The sequence below is a fragment of the Heterodontus francisci genome, chromosome 6, assembly GCF_036365525.1.
Source record: "Heterodontus francisci isolate sHetFra1 chromosome 6, sHetFra1.hap1, whole genome shotgun sequence".
Taxonomy (NCBI): domain Eukaryota; kingdom Metazoa; phylum Chordata; class Chondrichthyes; order Heterodontiformes; family Heterodontidae; genus Heterodontus; species Heterodontus francisci.
The window spans coordinates 115632098-115649478 of record NC_090376.1 but is presented as its reverse complement, the minus strand read 5'-3'; the positions used below and the strand labels follow the sequence as shown (position 1 = coordinate 115649478).

Here is a 17381-nt window from a genome sequence, read left to right as displayed (position 1 = left end):
GATGGAAGCCCTGAACTTCTTTGATTCTGGCTCTTTCTATGCTGTCACAGGGAATATCAGTAACATCAATCAGCAATCCATGCTTGTATGGTACTAGTGATTGATGCTTCATTTGCTAGGGAAAATACATTCATCGTTTTCTCCATCATCTCTATTGGCGGGATAGGATTTGCAGGATTTCCCCCACAAGCAGGGTATTGCACCCATGTTGTCTTTGAATTAATACACGTATAAATGCTTTATGAATTGCAAGGGCTTTCACGCTATCAAAGTGCAACTGATGGTATGATGACCAGCAGCACATCAAACAATATCATTGAATCTTTATGACATAAAAAGAGGCCATTCAGCCCATTGACTCCACGCCACTTTGTCCACATTCCTGGCAACTGCCCACAATGCTTTTATACCTCATCAATTGTTCATTTGCCCCTACACAGCAATGTAAAAGTGGACCTCTTGGAGACAAGATCACACATGGCTTTTGACTCTCTTTTAGGATTGAACGCAGAGGCTGAATTTTGCAGTCGGAATAGTGGTGCAGCTAACAGCGCTCACCATATTTATATGGCAATCAGACAACAACTTCCAGTGAATGCACATGCCAAGTTAAACACAGAATTCAGGAAGTTGTTGTCAGAATTGCCCAGCTCCTCCTAAAGTTGCGTGATAATGGGATCTTTTGTTGAGAGACTAACCATTCAAATACGTGGAACAGCAAGAAGTTGCTGTACTTAATTCATAGATGCAGTCTAAACTTGCCTGATGAGGTTAGGATGTCTGCTCCAGTGTAAGTAAATTTTTAACAGCGTAATCATAGATTCATAGAATGATACAACACAAAAGGCCATTTGGCCTATGGTTTCTTTTCTAGAAAAGTCTTAATTACTCCCTAATCACATCGCTGGCACTGAAAATAAAGTTTTATAAGTGTGAATGTTCCTTCAGATTTTAAATATTGTTTGAAGTTCAATAGAATAAAGAAAAACTTGTTTTTTCCTTTTTCCTTTGGTCTCTTATCTCTCTTTTTATCCAATCTTTTTTTCCCTCTCTTTATTACATTTTCTCTACCTGATTTGACACTGAATTCAATATTCTAGCTGGTGCTTCCTGGTTCAGACTTACAATTCTTCAATCTAGAGATTAATATTCAATAAGGAGATACACGGTTGCCCTATTCACACAAATCTGAGATCCCCTGAAGAGGTTGCAACACTTCTTGGATAGTTGACCGACAGGAACTTCCACTGCAAAAGCCCATAGAAAGTCTCTGGCCAAGTGAAACTGCAACAAACTTTTGTCTCTCTGCAGATGCTGCCTGAGCTGCTGAATATTTCCAGTATTTTCTGTTTTTAATTTTAGGCCACTTGTTCATCACTGACCACAAAATCCGACTCAAGATCAATGGGATAATTTGAGTTCAGGGGCTAAAAATTGGTTTGCATCATTTTTTGTGCACAGGGGTCACGATTTAAGATCTGCCCGTGCCCATGGAGGTGCAGGTAGGCAGCACATAAAGTGGTGCTGCCACCTCATTTGTAGAATCATAGAATGGTTACCGTACAGAAGGTGTCCATTCGGCCCATCGTGTCTGTGCCAGCTCTCTGATTGTCATGTAGGGCTGAGTGTCTCATGGCTGCCTTTGCATTGTGCAGTCAGTCTTCTGCTCTTAGACGCAGTTTATCCACCTTAAAGGAAAGCTGCAGTGTATTACAGGAGGATACTACTGAATGTTATTTCTGCAACTGTAAGCACAGAATATAGAACACCAGGACAGAGAGACGCCTTCGGTGTCACGGATATGGCACTGGAGGCCTTAGTGATGGAGTTGGAGACTAGGAGAGATGCCATGGTTCTGTGGGGGAACTGAAGAGCCTCAAGGACCACCCTCAGAAGGGATTGGGTGGAGGTGACCAGCAAGATCAGTTCCCGGCATCTGGCTCCGAGGACCTGGCAGCAGTACCACAAGAATTCTAATGACCTCACATGGGTAGTCAAGGCAAATGAATGCATCTTCAGATGGCACCTCCTACCCACTGCTCCACCAGACACTCACACTGCTCAATGCACCATACCATCATCATTCAGCCATCAGCAGTCTCTGGCACTCAGGATTCATGCCTAGCACACCCTCACGCCCTTAACAATGCTGCCAGACTCACACACACCTCTCTCTGCCTCCACATACCCACAGCTCTTCAGTTCTGGCAGGCATATCACCCAAACACAGTGGTACACAATCACTGACATTCTTCCCTCTCTGTTAAAGGACAGGGTGGCACACAATAGAAGGCAGCAGAGCATAACCAGTGGGGTCAAGGACATCTCGTGAGCACTATTGAGAACATTGAGGATGACGTTATGTTTCAGCATATGCTGCTTCTCAACTTCCAGCACTCCCTCATCTTGCTATCTGACATGACGAGCAATCTGCAGAAGGTGACACTGAAGACCTTTTGCTTCCTCCTTAACAGGGTGGCGCAGTAGTTAGCACCATAGCCTCACAGCTCCAGCGACCCAGGTTCAATTCTGCGTACTGCCTGTGCGGAGTTTGCAAGTTCTTCCTGTGACCATGTGGGCTTTTGCCAGGTGCTCCGGTTTCCTCCCACAGCCAAAGACTTGCAGGTTGACAGGTAAATTGGCCATTATAAATTGCCCCTAGTATAGATAGACGGTAGGGGAAGTGAGGGAAGATGGGGATGTAGTAGGAATATGGGATTAATGTAGGATTAGTATAAATGGGTGGTTGATGGTCGGCACAGACTCGGTGGGCCAAAGGGCCTGTTTCGATGCTGTATCTCTAAATAAATAAAAAATAAAATAATTAAAAAAAACACCTTCCCCTTCTGATTTTATGTTTTCAGTCACTCAGGAACTGCCTCCTGCCCAGTTACAAGATACCCAGGAGCGGGAGACAGAGCAACAGCTCAGCACTGATGAAACGGCCCTGTCACTTGATCAGACACTTACAGTCACCAGCTCAGATACAGACACTGTACACCCCTTAGCAGATGGTATTAGGTTTGGGATTTGCATGCGATGAGTCACCAGGCATAAGTGAACTCCAGCCACACCAGGGGAAAGGGTGGTTCGTCCAGCTCACTGGAGGACGAGGTCGCAGATGAGTTCTGCTACTATGGATTCAGATGCAGACTTCAATGGGGTGGCATATAAGAAAATGCTGATGGGCAAGATGCACTTGACAGAAGGCATCATGCAGAGGTTGCCTCTCCACAGCCTCTGCTCCATCTCCCTGTCGTCCTGCAGATCCAGAGGCACTGCAACTGCAGCCCCAACACCTGTTGCAGTCTTTGTGTGGACAGCTTACCTATTCCTCTGCCCTCCCTGTGAGGATATAGCAACACTCCCTGCAAATCCAGTAACTCATTACAGCACCAGCAAAAACAATACTTACAGAAACTGCAATAGCAGAAGATCTTCAAAATCACTTTACCTGCAAGTTAGGTACTTGGCCCTTTATTTAATGCTCATGCGGGGCCCCTCTTACAGCTTGTTCTTTTTTGAGTGGCATGCAAATTCATTGAACGGAGCTGCATGGTCCAAATTTTGCCAGTTCAGTTGCTTCCAGTGCACGTAGGCGATGCCCATACAAGCACCCTTCGCAACATGGTACGCAGTGTGGACGACGCCAGAAGCAGCTGGTGGCACAGTGCACACCCCCAGGAGGGCATCTCCAGTGGCACTGCAGATCTGAATTTTGCAGCCCACGTTGGATTCTCAGACAATTATTCAGATGCCTGGACAGGCTTGATGACTACCTGTATTACAGCCCCTAAATAGTAAAATGGCCTACTCCTCTTCCTATGTTTCTGTGAGTGTCTGTATGATTTTAGTTTGCTGTGTGCTGAATTTGCTCTGCACTGGGAGAAACACATGGAGCCAACATGACGCTGGAGAGGCCACCAATGATGAGGAAATTCCCTGCAGTCTATTTATCAGCAGGTCTTTGGGAAGAACTTCAGCTGAACAACTCAATCTTCCCTACAGTAACAGTTCTGTCCCGTCCTTCCACCCTACTGGCATCTGCCAAAAACCAAAATTTATATTTATGTCAGCTAAGGTCACCAGTCACTGCAAGAACACTTGATGCGCACAAAGATTTCAAAAGCTAATGCGATTTTACTGATTTACAAAAAGCCATAGAAAATAATTCTCATCACATTGTGAGCCTTCAGTGTTCTTTTATCTACTCTAGAATTCCTATGGGGTATTACTTGCCAGTTGGGCTGCCTGGTTCAGACAGGAATCATGAGATGCTCATGGTCAGTGACCTTTAGTAGTTCAGGCCTGAGAGGGCTCAGCTGCAGATACTGTATTCTCTAGGACCACCTGGTTCAGCTTATTTTCTGGTAGCAAGTTGGGCATTTGGTTAGGGGATCGCAAGGATACAGGAGTGTTGTCATCATGAGAGTTGCCATCATATGCTATTCCCATTGCATGTCTATTGTTGTTGAGAATTGTGGGAGAGAAAATTCTTAGCATTCCATAATCAAAATGAAGTCCTAATCTATTCTCTCTCCCAGCCTGTTCAAAGTAGAGGAGATGGTCAAACTCAGAGTATGCATGGCTTCATGTTCAGCTGCAGTGGACATTGAGGTAATTACATGCTCTAAAGTTAACTAAAGAGTTTTGAATCCATTTGTTAGAACCCCACACCAGTTAACAATGGACTCTACCATACTTTCCAGCATGTTTTGGAAGCTCCCTGACATGTAGTTCAATGCCTTCAGCAATTGCTGGTGCACAGGTATTACCTTTCTTTTAAATGCTGCGCCACTGAAGTTGGCATCTCTGTCCTCTTCAACAGGGATGGAACATCAGCTGTTCTCACTTGCCCCTTCCAACTGCTGTTGTTGACTTGTGCTTGGTGAATCCCCTAGTGCACTCCCCTTGATCTCAATATGTAAGTGACAGGAGTTGCTTATTTCTGTACTGGAGCTTTGCAGAGTAAGAGCAAGTGACAGTACATTGTCATTGGGGTTTTCCTCAGGTCTTTTTGGCACTGGTGACCAAATCGTCTGATTACCTAGAAAAATGGGAGAGGGACAAGGGTTAGGGTGTATAGTTAAAAGGGCAGGCAGTAGTAGATCAATTGCTTGTTGGAGCTTGCTGTATGCAACATAACTGCTGCATTTCATATATCACAGCAGTGACTACATTACAAATACACTTGCTAGTTTTCTGCTTGGAGATAAAAGTAGCCTCCTGTATCTCTCTGTCCAACTTTCTGAGTCCTCTGTACATTTAACATTCTTTCTGCATTTTCTCCACCTGCTTTAAATGGAAATTGAAGGTTTGTGCATGATACTCTATCCTATAATGCCACCAATGCTGCAATTCTAATACATCCATTTTAAACCGAGAAATTTACTTGCACCTGAAAACAATCACACAGAGGGCAGGAATGTGCCTGTTGATCAGACTCAAGCAGAATGTAATATTAGTGTTGCCTGCTGATTATAGTTTCTGAAAATCAATCGTTCTGCACGACTGTTTTCTGTCCCTTTGCCAATTTCGGATCCACGCTGCCATTGCCCTTTTAATCTCATGGGTTTATCATGCTGAATAGAAAAGAACATGGTTGTGGTTGGTGGAGACTAACAATCACAACTCCAGTTCAATCGTTGCATGGTTCAACCATTTTCAACTGCTTCATCAATGACCTTCCCTCTATAGTAATACCAGGAGTGGTGCTATTCACCAATATTCTACAGTGGTCAGTTCTATTCACAATTCCTGGATCCTCAAGTAACTGATGTCAGGCTGCAGCAGGATCTAGATGACTTAGGCAGGTAACATTCATGTTACATAAGTGCCAGACATCTCCATCAAGAAATGGCCCAAGCACCTCATCTTGAAGTATGTTTTTGAAGTTAGTAATTGTTGTAATGTAGGAAAAGTGACAGCCAATTTAAATAGAGAAGGTCCCACAAACAGAAAATAGATAATGACCAGATAATCTGTTTTATCATATCAGTTGAGGGATAAGTACTGACCAGGCAATTATAGTGAGCTCCCCTACTTTTCTTCAAATAATCCCATGCAATCTTTAATGCCCACCTGAGAGTGCAGACAGGGTCACAGTTTAACATCCCATCTGAAAGACAGCACCACAGACTGCTGAAGTACTGCATAAAAGTGTCAGCCTTTGTTATGTGCTCAAGTCTCTGGAATGGCATTTGAACCTGCAACCTATTGACTCAGGCCCACCATCCATGCCGACCATAATGCCTATCTATACTAATCCCACCTGCCTGCATTAATTCCATATCCCTCTATGTCTTGCTCATTCAAGTACCTGTCCAGATGCCTCTTAAATGTCGCTACTGTTCCTGCCTCCACCACCTCGTCAGGCAGCTCATTCCAGATACCCACTATTCTTTGTGTGAAAAATTTACCCCTTTGATCCCCTTTAAACCTCCTCCCTCTCACCTTAAATCTATGCCCTCTAGTTTTAGTCACCCCTACCATGGGAAACAGACTTTGGCTATCTACCCTATCTATGCCTCTCATAATTTTATATACCTCTATCATGACCCCTCTCAGCCTCCTTCGCTCCAGGGAAAACAGACCCAGTCTATCCAATTTCTCTTTATAACTCAAGCCCTCCAAACCAGGCAACACCCTTGTGAATCTTTTCTGCACCCTCTCTAGCTTAGTCACATCTTTCCTGTAGTGCAGTGACCAGAACTGCACACAGTACTCCAAATGCGGCCTAACCAACGTTATGTACAACTGTAACATGACGTCCCAACTCTTGTACTCAATGCCTCGGCCGATGAAGGCAAGCATGCCATATGCTTTCTTCACCAACCTGTCTACCTGTGTTGCCACTTTCAGGGAACTATGTACTTGCACCCCAAGGTCTCTATGCTCAAGAACACTCCCCAGGGCCCTGCCATTCACTGTATATGTCCTGCCCTGGTTTAACTTCCCAAAATGCATCACTTCGCACTTGTCTGCGTTAAATTCCATTTGCCAATCCCTTGCCCACTTTCCCAGTTTATCTATATCCTGTTGTCACCTTAGACAACCTTCTTCACTGTCCACTATACCACCAATTTTGGTGTCATCAGCAAACTTACTAATCATGCCCGCTACATTCACATCCAAGTCATTAATATAAATGACAAACAACAGAGGGCCCAGCACTGATCCCTGCGGCACACCATTGGTCACTGGCCTCCAATCTGAAAAACAACCCTCCTCTACCACCCTCTGCCTCCTATCACCAAGCCAATTTTGAATCCAATTGGCTAGCTCCCCATGGATCCCATGTGTTCGAACCTTCCGGGATCATGCGGGATCTTGTCAAAGGCCTTGCTAAAGTCCATGTAGACAACGTCCATTGCCCTGCCCTCATCAATCCTCTTGGTCACCTCCTTGAAAAACTCAATCAAATTCGTGAGACATGATTTCCCACGCACAAAGCCATGCTGACTATCCATAATCAGACCATACCTTTCCAAATGCATATAAATCCTGTCTCTCAGAATCCCTTCCAATAACTTTCCCACCACTGATGTAAGGCTCACCGACCTGTAGTTCCCTGGCTTATCCCTGTTGCCCTTCTTAAATAAAGGCACAACATTAGCTATCCTCCAGTCTTCCGGTACCTTACCCGTGGCTAACGATGATACAAAAATCTCTGCCAGGGCCCCAGCAATCTCCTCCCTTGCTTCCCATAACATTCTAGGATACACCTGGTCAGGCCCTAGGGATTTATCCACCTTAATGCGCTTAAAAACCTCCAACACCTCCTCCTTCGTAATGTTGATATGCTCCAGGATATCACTGTTCCCTCCCTTGAACTCACTAGCTTCCATGACCTCCACACATAGATTGCCACACTGATTCTTAAGGGGATCTACTCTCTCCCTAGCTACCCTTTTACTCTTAATATACTTATAGAATCTTTTAGGATTCTCCTTTATCTTATCTGCCGTGGAAATCTCATGGCCCCTTTTCGCCCTCCTAATTTCCTTCTTAAGTGTAGTCCTACATCCCCTATACTCCTCGAGGGACTCGCTTGATCCCAGCTGCCGATACCTGACATATGCCTCCTTCTTTGTCCTGACCAGACCCTCAATATCCCTCGTCAACCAAGGTTCCCTAAACTTGCCAGCCTTGCGCTTCCATCTAACAGGAACATGCCGGCCCTGAACTCTTCCTATCTCACTTTTAAAAGTCTCCCACTTGCCAGATGTCCCTTTACCTGTAAACAGCCTCTCCCATTCAACTTTTCAGAGTTCCTGTCTGATGCCATCGAAATTAGCCTTCCCCCAGTTTAGGACTTCAACTTGAGGACCAGTCCTATCCTTTTCCATAACTATCTTGAAGCTAATAGAGTTATGGTCACTGGTCCCAAAGTGCTCCCCCACTGACACATCAACCACCTGCCCATCCTCATTTCCTAAGAGGAGGTCGAGTGTAGCCCCTTCTCTAGTAGGGCCATCCACATACTGCTTCAGAAAACTATCCTGGACACACTTAACAAATTCTTCCCCATCTGATCCCTTAGCACTAAGGCAGTCCCAGTCAATATTAGGGAAGTTAAAATCACCTACTATTACAACCCTATAATTCCAACACCTATCTGTGATTTCCCTACATATATGCTCCTCCACTTCCCTCTGACTATTGGGGGGGCCTGTAGTATAATCCCATCAAAGTGATCACCCCTTTCTTATTTCTAAGTTCTACCCATATGGCCTCGCTGGACATTCCCCCCGGGATGTCCTCTCTAAGTACTGCCGTGATGTCCTCCCTAATCAATAGTGCAACTCCCCCTCCTCTCTTACCTCCACCTCTGTCACGCCGGAAGCATCGGTATCCCGGAACATTGAGCTGCCAGTCCTGCCCATCCCTCAACCATGTTTCCGTATTAGCTATAATATCACAATCCCATGTACCAACACATGCTCTGGGTTCATCTGCCTTACCTGTAAGGCTTCTTGCATTAAGATTGAGATTGGTACAATTGAGCTCAGGCTGGCACGTGTGTATTCCTCCTAGTGTCAGTTGTCTCAGTGACCTCCCTGATACAATTGTGGACTACAAATTGGGATATATCACTGATGTCACCTGCTGCAACCTGAAAGGAGCCCATGGCATAAGTTTGGCAGCCACAGGCAGTGTTCTACATGCCATTGTGCGAGCCTCAAAGTATGGCTGCAATTGGTTGCATTACTGAGTACAGCATGTCATATTGGACACTTGTGTGCCTGTTTTGTGCCCAAAAATGGGTGTGGTGCAGTCGAATTTGTATGCCCATATATCTATTCTTTAAATTGAGTGTTTTATATTGCAATTTTTCATATTAGACAAGTGGGGCACCAAGGTATACAAATTAGGATACATGTACATTACAAATGTAAATTTCAGTGTGCAGTGGTTTTGCTTTGCACCAACAGTGCAAATAATACAAATGCAACCTGAATCCAGAGTCAGGACACAACTGAAGCAAAGTCAGAATCTCTGGAGGAGGAACTCTTACTACTTATCTTCCAAATCACTTTGGGTTTAAAACCTATGTTTTACTTGTACAAGTTAGCATCAGTGCAAAACTGAAACTGCTATCAACTGTGATAAAGTTACCCATCCTCAATGTCCCTCTAGGACAAGTAACTTGAATAGCCCTGCTATATATGTCTATAACAGAATTGACTACAGTGATATAAATAGCAAAGTTGCTGTACTGGCTTTTCATACTTTGGTTGTGCCGGTGTTTGGTTTAAGAAATCAAGGAAATTTTCGGTGACAACCTTTATAAATCCTTTTTAATCAGATGCTTATTATGGTATAGTCAATTTCTGATTACAATTTATATGAGAAGGGAGATGCAGCTCTCAGTTACAAATGTTCCTAATATGTTTAGAATTGATTTTTTGTTTGTTTGTTGTTTTACAGTATTAGATTTGGTTCTGTGTAAGCAACATATTAAATTACTTCACATAGCTAAACAGTTGGGAGCTGGGACAAGCGCATTATTGTAAGGTTTCAAACTGCTGCTGCTGCTGAGGACATGTTTATAGTTGTCAATTATGGCATCCTATAGTTCATCTCCAATTTAATATCCAAAGGCTTCAGATATCTTCATTTCTGGCAATACACTATATACAAATTATTAACCAGCTTCTGTTTGGTTCCTTTCAGAGTAATTCATGGCTGATCTGCCTAATATTGAAAATTGTTTGCTAACTCACCGCAATACAGCCATCTCTTTGTTTTTGTGCAGATCCTATTGAATTGATTAGCTTTAATAAACGTGGACAGGACGTCTGGTGTGATAGCAAGTAAACTATTTTTGTAACTGCTTGGCATCGTTAGTTAGAAAAATCGGTAAATGCCTTTAGGATTACAGCACTGCATCCACTGAGCAAATGAGAGAACTGCAGACTGCATGGGAACTTTAAAACTATTGCAACTACTGAATACAGGTAGATATGCCTAATATTTGAGATATTGTAGACATAACATTTTTAGTGAAGATTACAAAAAAATCAGAATATTCAGTTGTGGTTTAATATTGTACAACTGGTTAAAATGTTCTAAATTTAATTAAATATTCTAAATGTAAATAAAATGTCAATGCTTGTAAATTTATGCGCACGATGTGTTAACTTGTGTCATTTGACAGATTCCTACCTGAATTTTTTTTAAATCCTGTTATTCGGGTGCATACATGCTCTAATTGTTTTCCAACATGCCTCCAATAGATCATGTGAACTATTGTTCCTCACGTCACTGCACGTCGTCTGCTGTCTGGATACCAGCTTAAATATTGCTGCAAACTAAAAAACTAATGCTCATACTCCACTGTTTCCGATCTGTTCAGCTGTGAGACAGGTTTTAGGCATTAAAGTGTCCACCCAACCTGAGTTGCAGGTTGCCAAAAAGGAGCGAGACGGAATAAGGCGGTAGTTTACCTCGGCAAGTTGCCAAACTAATGATGTTAAAATTTTCTATTTTTTTTTCTTTCTCGGCCGGCACGAACATGACGGGCTGAATAGCCTCCTTCTGTGCCGTAATGTTTCTATGGTTCGATGTGTTAATCGGTGTTCGAGTGTTATGCTACCAATTGAAGTTTTTGTAGGGGGATAATTGATTTGTTCAGGATTCGTTTCGTAATTTATCTTTGGATGAAGGAATCATTGGGATTCTGGAAATAGTTTATCTTGTTTAGAAAATTGTTTACTCAGATGGGTAAGGCATAGAAGTACAGAAAAAGCCACTTGGTTTTAGAAGATGGAAATGATAGAAATATTATTTTGCGAGCTAAATTGACAGTTGTATTCTTTAGAGTCGTATTCCATTGTTGGAAGGATAAACCGAAATTCTCATTAGTTCAAACCAAACCTATTATTTTCTTTTAAATAGGTGAATCCTTGAAAAATGGGTGATTGGAGTTTCCTGGGAAATATTTTGGAAGAAGTTAACGAGCATTCCACTGTAATAGGGAGAGTGTGGTTGACAGTGCTGTTTATTTTTCGAATCCTAATTCTTGGCACGGCTGCCGAATTCGTGTGGGGAGATGAACAGTCAGATTTTGTTTGCAATACCCAACAGCCGGGTTGCGAGAATGTCTGCTACGACGAAGCTTTTCCCATTTCCCACATAAGACTATGGGTCCTTCAGATCATCTTCGTCTCCACGCCATCCTTGGTCTACGTTGGTCATGCGGTTCATCACGTAAGGATGGAGGAAAAGAGAAAAGAGAGGGAGGAAGACATGAATAGACAACAAGAGATGAACGCGGAGAGGCTGCCTTTAGCTCCCGATGAAGGTATTAAAGAGGCCAGCAAGACAAACAAGAAGTTCCGCCTAGAAGGCACATTGCTGAGAACCTACATCTGCCACATCATTTTCAAAACAATTTTTGAAGTTGGTTTTGTTGTTGGTCAATATTTCCTCTACGGGTTCCGCATCTTACCATTGTATCGCTGCGGTAGATGGCCTTGTCCCAATATTGTTGATTGCTTTGTCTCCAGGCCAACTGAGAAGACAGTTTTTGTCGTTTTCATGCTAGCTGTGGCTTCTGTATCTCTCTTCCTGAATTTCATCGAGATAAGTCACCTGGGTTGGAAGAAGATCAGGTTTGCTTTTAGGGAGCCAGCCCAACAGAATGTAGACTATCCTTCGCAGAAGCCATTTCATTCCATCGGCGTGGCCTCCGTGCAGAAAGCCAAAGGCTATAAACTCCTGGAAGAAGACAAACCAGTGACCCATTTCTTCCCGATGACAGAGGTTGGAGTAGATGTGAGCCCAGCCCCTTTCATCAGCTACCAAGAGAAAGCCAAGAGTGTTGGTCCAGTGGAAGACCTCGTTAAGGTCTACAACGAGACGTTGCTATCCTACGAGCAACAAGAAGATCCCGAACCAGAACCGCAGGCAGAACCAGACTCACAAGTAGAACCAGAACTGGTGCCAGAATCAGACCCTGCCCCGTTGGCAGAGGCAGAAGAAGAGGGTGAAAAGACAGAGCCAGAGCCACCGACAGGAACTAGCGAAAGCCTAGCGGACACAAGGCCATTGAGCAGGTTAAGTAAAGCAAGTAGTAGAGCTCGATCTGACGATTTAACTGTATGAGACAGTAACATCAGAGAAAATATTGGAGAAATTAAGTATAGAAGCCTGAGTACCAAAACTAAAGGGGAAGACTTATAGCAGGTATGGGGTAATTTTGGAAAGCTTTGCAATACATATTCAATGAATTTTAAAACAAAATAATTCTATGTTCAACCTTTCCAGCTCCCTATCTTAGGTTTCACGTTATGCTATCACAACAGTTACACAGTGACAAACCTTTAAAACAAGTATAACTATCGGACCCCAATATTTTTATGTATCTTCAACATTTAATAGAAAAGAATTTGCAACCATGTGAATTAACCATACCTCAATGCTCATTTATGTATTTAGACCAGGAGTTTCCTCTGCATTTTGCCCGGAGAGATGTGTAACCTGGACGCAAACCAATTATGTGGCTTAAAAGATCACGGAAATTTGGGCGTAAGTGAGTTATGTGCGGAACTGCGATAGCCTAGATATCCTCGATCTTTTAGGTCCGTCCATCAAAGACTTCATCCAAACAAATTTCAGTCCACAAAACTGACCACTCTCCAACTCTCAAATGCAAATATCCTGCGATTGCATTTTTTGGGGGGTGGGGAAATATCTCAATAATAGTTTTCAGGCCAGAAGAAAAGTATTCTTTCTGATGTTTCATTGCAACTTTTGGGGCTTTAAGGAAAAAGATATCCATACTATCTCTGATCTCTTTGAATGGGATTTTATGGCATGAATATGTCATCTTAAAAATGGAAAAAACTTCCTTGATTGCAGGTTCTCAAACGCTGTGTCTGACGTGCAGAAATGCCGGATAAATAAATTGAAAGTTACATTTTTGTGGTACCCCCAAGGCGGAAACTCTAGGTCGTAATTTTTAATGGGCAACAGTAATCTATACCATATCCGAGAAAAGCACAGGAAACAAAAGCTGAATTTGGCATTTTCCACTCATATATGGTAGAGAAAGAGATGTCCCTGTAACTGCCATTTTTTTCAGTTCCTAATCTGTAAAATATTTTAAAAGATGTAATCCTAACTGGTTTTAAAAATGTTGAATGGGTTGTGCCGGGTTTTAAAAATGGGTTGATGGAACCTGTGTATATTTTTCTGCATCAAATGTTGACACCATCAATGTTTGTGCATAAGTTTTTACGTAATTAATAGATATTTGAGCAGTCAGCTTAACCATATCTATAATAATACTTGAAATTTTGGAGCTTTACAGTTACAACATGTAATGATGCGTTAGCATACTGAACAATGATCCAAAATCATTCAAACTTTGATGCCCGAATATCTCGCAGTATTAGGATATTGTCACCATTGATATTTACGGTAGCATCAAAATTCGAATTGTTGTTTATGCGAGTAGTTGCTAGCAAATTTGCAGCTTTATCAAGCTAATGTAATTAGGATCTCCATCGTGAAACTAAAGCAGCCAATAAATAGAAAGATGTGAAGACCATTTTAAAGATGCAAGACACTTGGATCTACAAGACATTGCATTTGGATAGTTCTAAGAAAAAAGAATAAAGGCTGCTGACTAAAAGCCAAAGGATGGAGATTGATGGAGTCGAGCAAATGTAATAGGCTGAGCTCCCATGTGCAGTAGCCAAAGGAGTGGCAAGGATAAATGTGCAGAACAGTGAACAGTCTAACTTGAAAAGACGTGAATAAGAAATTCTGAGAAATCACAATTTTGATTGTTAATCCAGTGTCGAGTAAACTGCTTCATGATTGTATATTTTATGTTGTCTGATTTGTAAAAAAAAAAGTCTGATGCTTACAAAGTCTGTAATATAGAAAAACGTGTCAGACGGAGACAATTAAGAAAGGTATATATAGATGAATAGTATTTGTGCACGTGTACACATTTTAAAAAGCAAAATCAAGGCTTCCCAGTATCGACACCGCTAGACTCACTGCGTCGATTAAAATTCAGAAAATTGTAAAGACTAAAAATCGCAATGGAGTTCTGAGGATACTAAATTATTTACATTAATACTTTAATACCTCTTTTGTCTACTAACAACTGGTCTTATTTAACACTAGTTTACAACTGATTTATCACTAGTTGGTTGGAAGTTTAGCTCATTAAGAGAATTATTATTAGGGTAAAATACATATGACCACACAATACATTTCAGCTTTGCCATAAAAACGCCATAAGTTCAAAACTTGAATTAATGTTATGCTCCAAATAAAGGGCATCATATGAATTTCAAGAGAAGTTTTACAACTCATGCTAATGATAACCAAAGGTTCACAAATTGAGCTCTTAAGTGTGCTTTTTAGTCATGTTATGGCATAGAAATTGATAGAAAATGAATCAATCGTTTTCAAAATAAAAAGTACTGAATTTTGCAATAATTGTCTGGTACTTTATTTACAAATCTATCTCTCTATTGCTTTCATTACTTCATGATAAGTATACTTGCCTGACATTCATATACATGAATCTTCATTTAAGACCGCTACAGTCAACATATCCTCTAGGTCATGGAGGTGGCAAATCGTGCTCTTTAATCACTAACAACCCATAGGCTGAAGTATGAGTACACAGTTAACCAAACCAAACAAGGTCTGTCAAAATACCGAAAGTCAGCAGATAATTGTATGATCTGTTTGCTGTCATGTGGCATTGATTGCTAATTTATGGTGCTTCGTAATAGAGATGTGGAATTGGATATATAGTTGAAAAGGAAATATTTGCAGAGTCAAGGGGAGAGAGCAGGGGAGTAGGTCGAATTAGTACCACTTTCAGAGAGCTGGCATAAGCATGATAGGCTGAATGGCCTTCTTTGTTGAATGATGCTATGCTTCTATGAAATACACAATTTTTCAAACTCTGAAGGATTCTTTTGAAATGTATTATGGCAGGGGCTAGAAGAAGACAAAAGAGTCATCTCTTAAATCTGTAAACGCAAATGATTTCTGGCAGTCTCAATACATTTCCCACCAGACAGGAACAACAGTATTAGAACTGTTGGGACAATGCTGGAAAAAGTTATCATAGTAACTGGGAGAAGTTATTATTGCAGCTTATGCATTCTATGTTTGGTTCATGCTTTACCAAATTGTGCAAGCACCATGACTTACTTCAGCCTATTCATATTCACAGTTATTGTTCATCTTTATCAAGTCAGATTATGGGATTGAATATAAAACTGATTGATACAAAATCTCGGCATGACGTTGAGCTCTTCTTCCATCGCCTCTGCCTCCGGGCACACTTCTTTGACCAGGAGTCCTTCCCCCGATCAGGAGACCCATTCACCCGCCTCCAGCATTCTCCATCTACGTGGACCCTCCCCCTGGCTTCTTACCCGCTCTTGATCTCTTCATTGAAAACTGTCGGCGAGACATTGGTGATCTCAATTTCTCTGCTCCCCTCACTCACTCTAACCTGTCCCCCTCTGAACTTGAGGCATTCCGTTCTCTCAGGTCTAACCCCGACATGGTCATCAAACCTGCAGACAAGGGTGGTGCTGTTGTTGTATGGCGTACCGACCTCTACCTTGCAGAAGCTCAACGCCAACTCACAGACACTTCTTCCTACCTCCCTCTGGACCATGACCCCACCACCGAACATCAAGCCACTGTCCAAAGGACTGTCACTGACCTCATCTCCTCTGGAGATCTTCCCTCTACAGCTTCCAACCTCATAGTCCCACAACTCCGGACAGCCCGCTTCTACCTCCTTCCCAAAATCCACAAACAGGACTGTCCCGGCAGACCCATTGTGTCAGCCTGCTCCTTCCCCACTGAACTTATTTCTTCCTATCTTGACTCTATCTTTTCTGCGCTGGTCCAGTCTCTTCCCACCTACATCCGTGACTGTTCTGATGCCCTACGTCATTTTGGCAATTTCCAGTTTCCTGGTCCCAACCGTCTCCTCTTCACTATGGACGTCCAATCGCTCTACACCTCCATCCCCCACCAGGATGGTTTGAGGGCTCTCCGCTTCTTCCTTGAACAGATGCCCAACCAGTCCCCATCCACCACCACCCTCTTCCACCTGGCTGAACTTGTTCTCACATTGAACAACTTCTCCTTCAACTCCACTCACTTCCTTCAAGTAAAAGATGTTGCTATGGGTACCCGCAAGGGTCCTAGTTGTGCCTGTCTTTTTGTGGGATATGTCGAGCATTCTTTGTTCCAATCCTACTCAGGCCCCCTCCCCCAACTCTTTTTCCGGTACATTAATGACTGTATTGGTGCCGTTTCCTGCTCCCACCCCGAACTGGAAAACTTTATCAACTTTGCTTCCAATTTCCACCCTTATCTCACCTTTACATGGTCCATCTCTGACACTTCCCTTCCTCGACTTCTCTGTCTCCATCTCTGGGGATAGGTTGTCTACTAATATCCATTATAAGCCCACTGACTCCCACTGCTACCTCGACTACACTTCTTCACATCCTGCCTCCTGTAAGGACTCCATTCCATTCTCCCAGTTTCTCCATCTCCGACGCATCTGCTCTGATGATGCTACCTTCCATGACGGTGCTTCTGATATGACCTCCTTTTTCCTCAACCGAGGAATCCCCCCCCACTGTTGTTGACAGGGCCCTCAACCGTGTCCGTCCCATTTCCCGCACATCTACCCTCACCCCTTCCCCTCCCTCCCAGAACCGTGACAGTGTTCCCCTTGTCCTCACTTTCCACCCCATCAGCCTCCATATCCAAAGGATCATCCTCCGCCATTTCCGCCACCTCCAGCGTGATGCCACTACCAAACGCATCTTCCCCTCCCTTCCCCTGTCAGCATTTCGAAGGGATCGTTCCCT

General features: G+C 42.9%; 1 protein-coding gene across 2 annotated transcripts; it reads left to right on the top strand.

The window, feature by feature from the left end:
- Positions 1-11415: 11415 nt before the first annotated feature.
- gja8b (gap junction protein alpha 8 paralog b) lies at positions 11416-12609 on the top strand. 2 transcript variants are annotated; one of them, XM_068032914.1, is made up of 2 exons: positions 11416-12391; positions 12443-12609. In XM_068032914.1, the coding sequence occupies exons 1-2, from the start codon at positions 11416-11418 to the stop codon at positions 12607-12609; spliced, it is 1143 nt and encodes a 380-aa protein (XP_067889015.1). The 2 variants fall into 2 exon arrangements, with proteins under 2 accessions (XP_067889015.1, XP_067889014.1); XM_068032913.1 differs by having other exon boundaries at positions 11416-12609.
- The last annotated feature ends 4772 nt before the right edge of the window (positions 12610-17381 follow it).

Coding starts and splice junctions, on each gene's coding strand:
- gja8b (XM_068032913.1), top strand. CDS start 11,416: ATGGGTGATTGGAGTTTCCTGGGAAATATTTTGGAAGAAGTTAACGAG.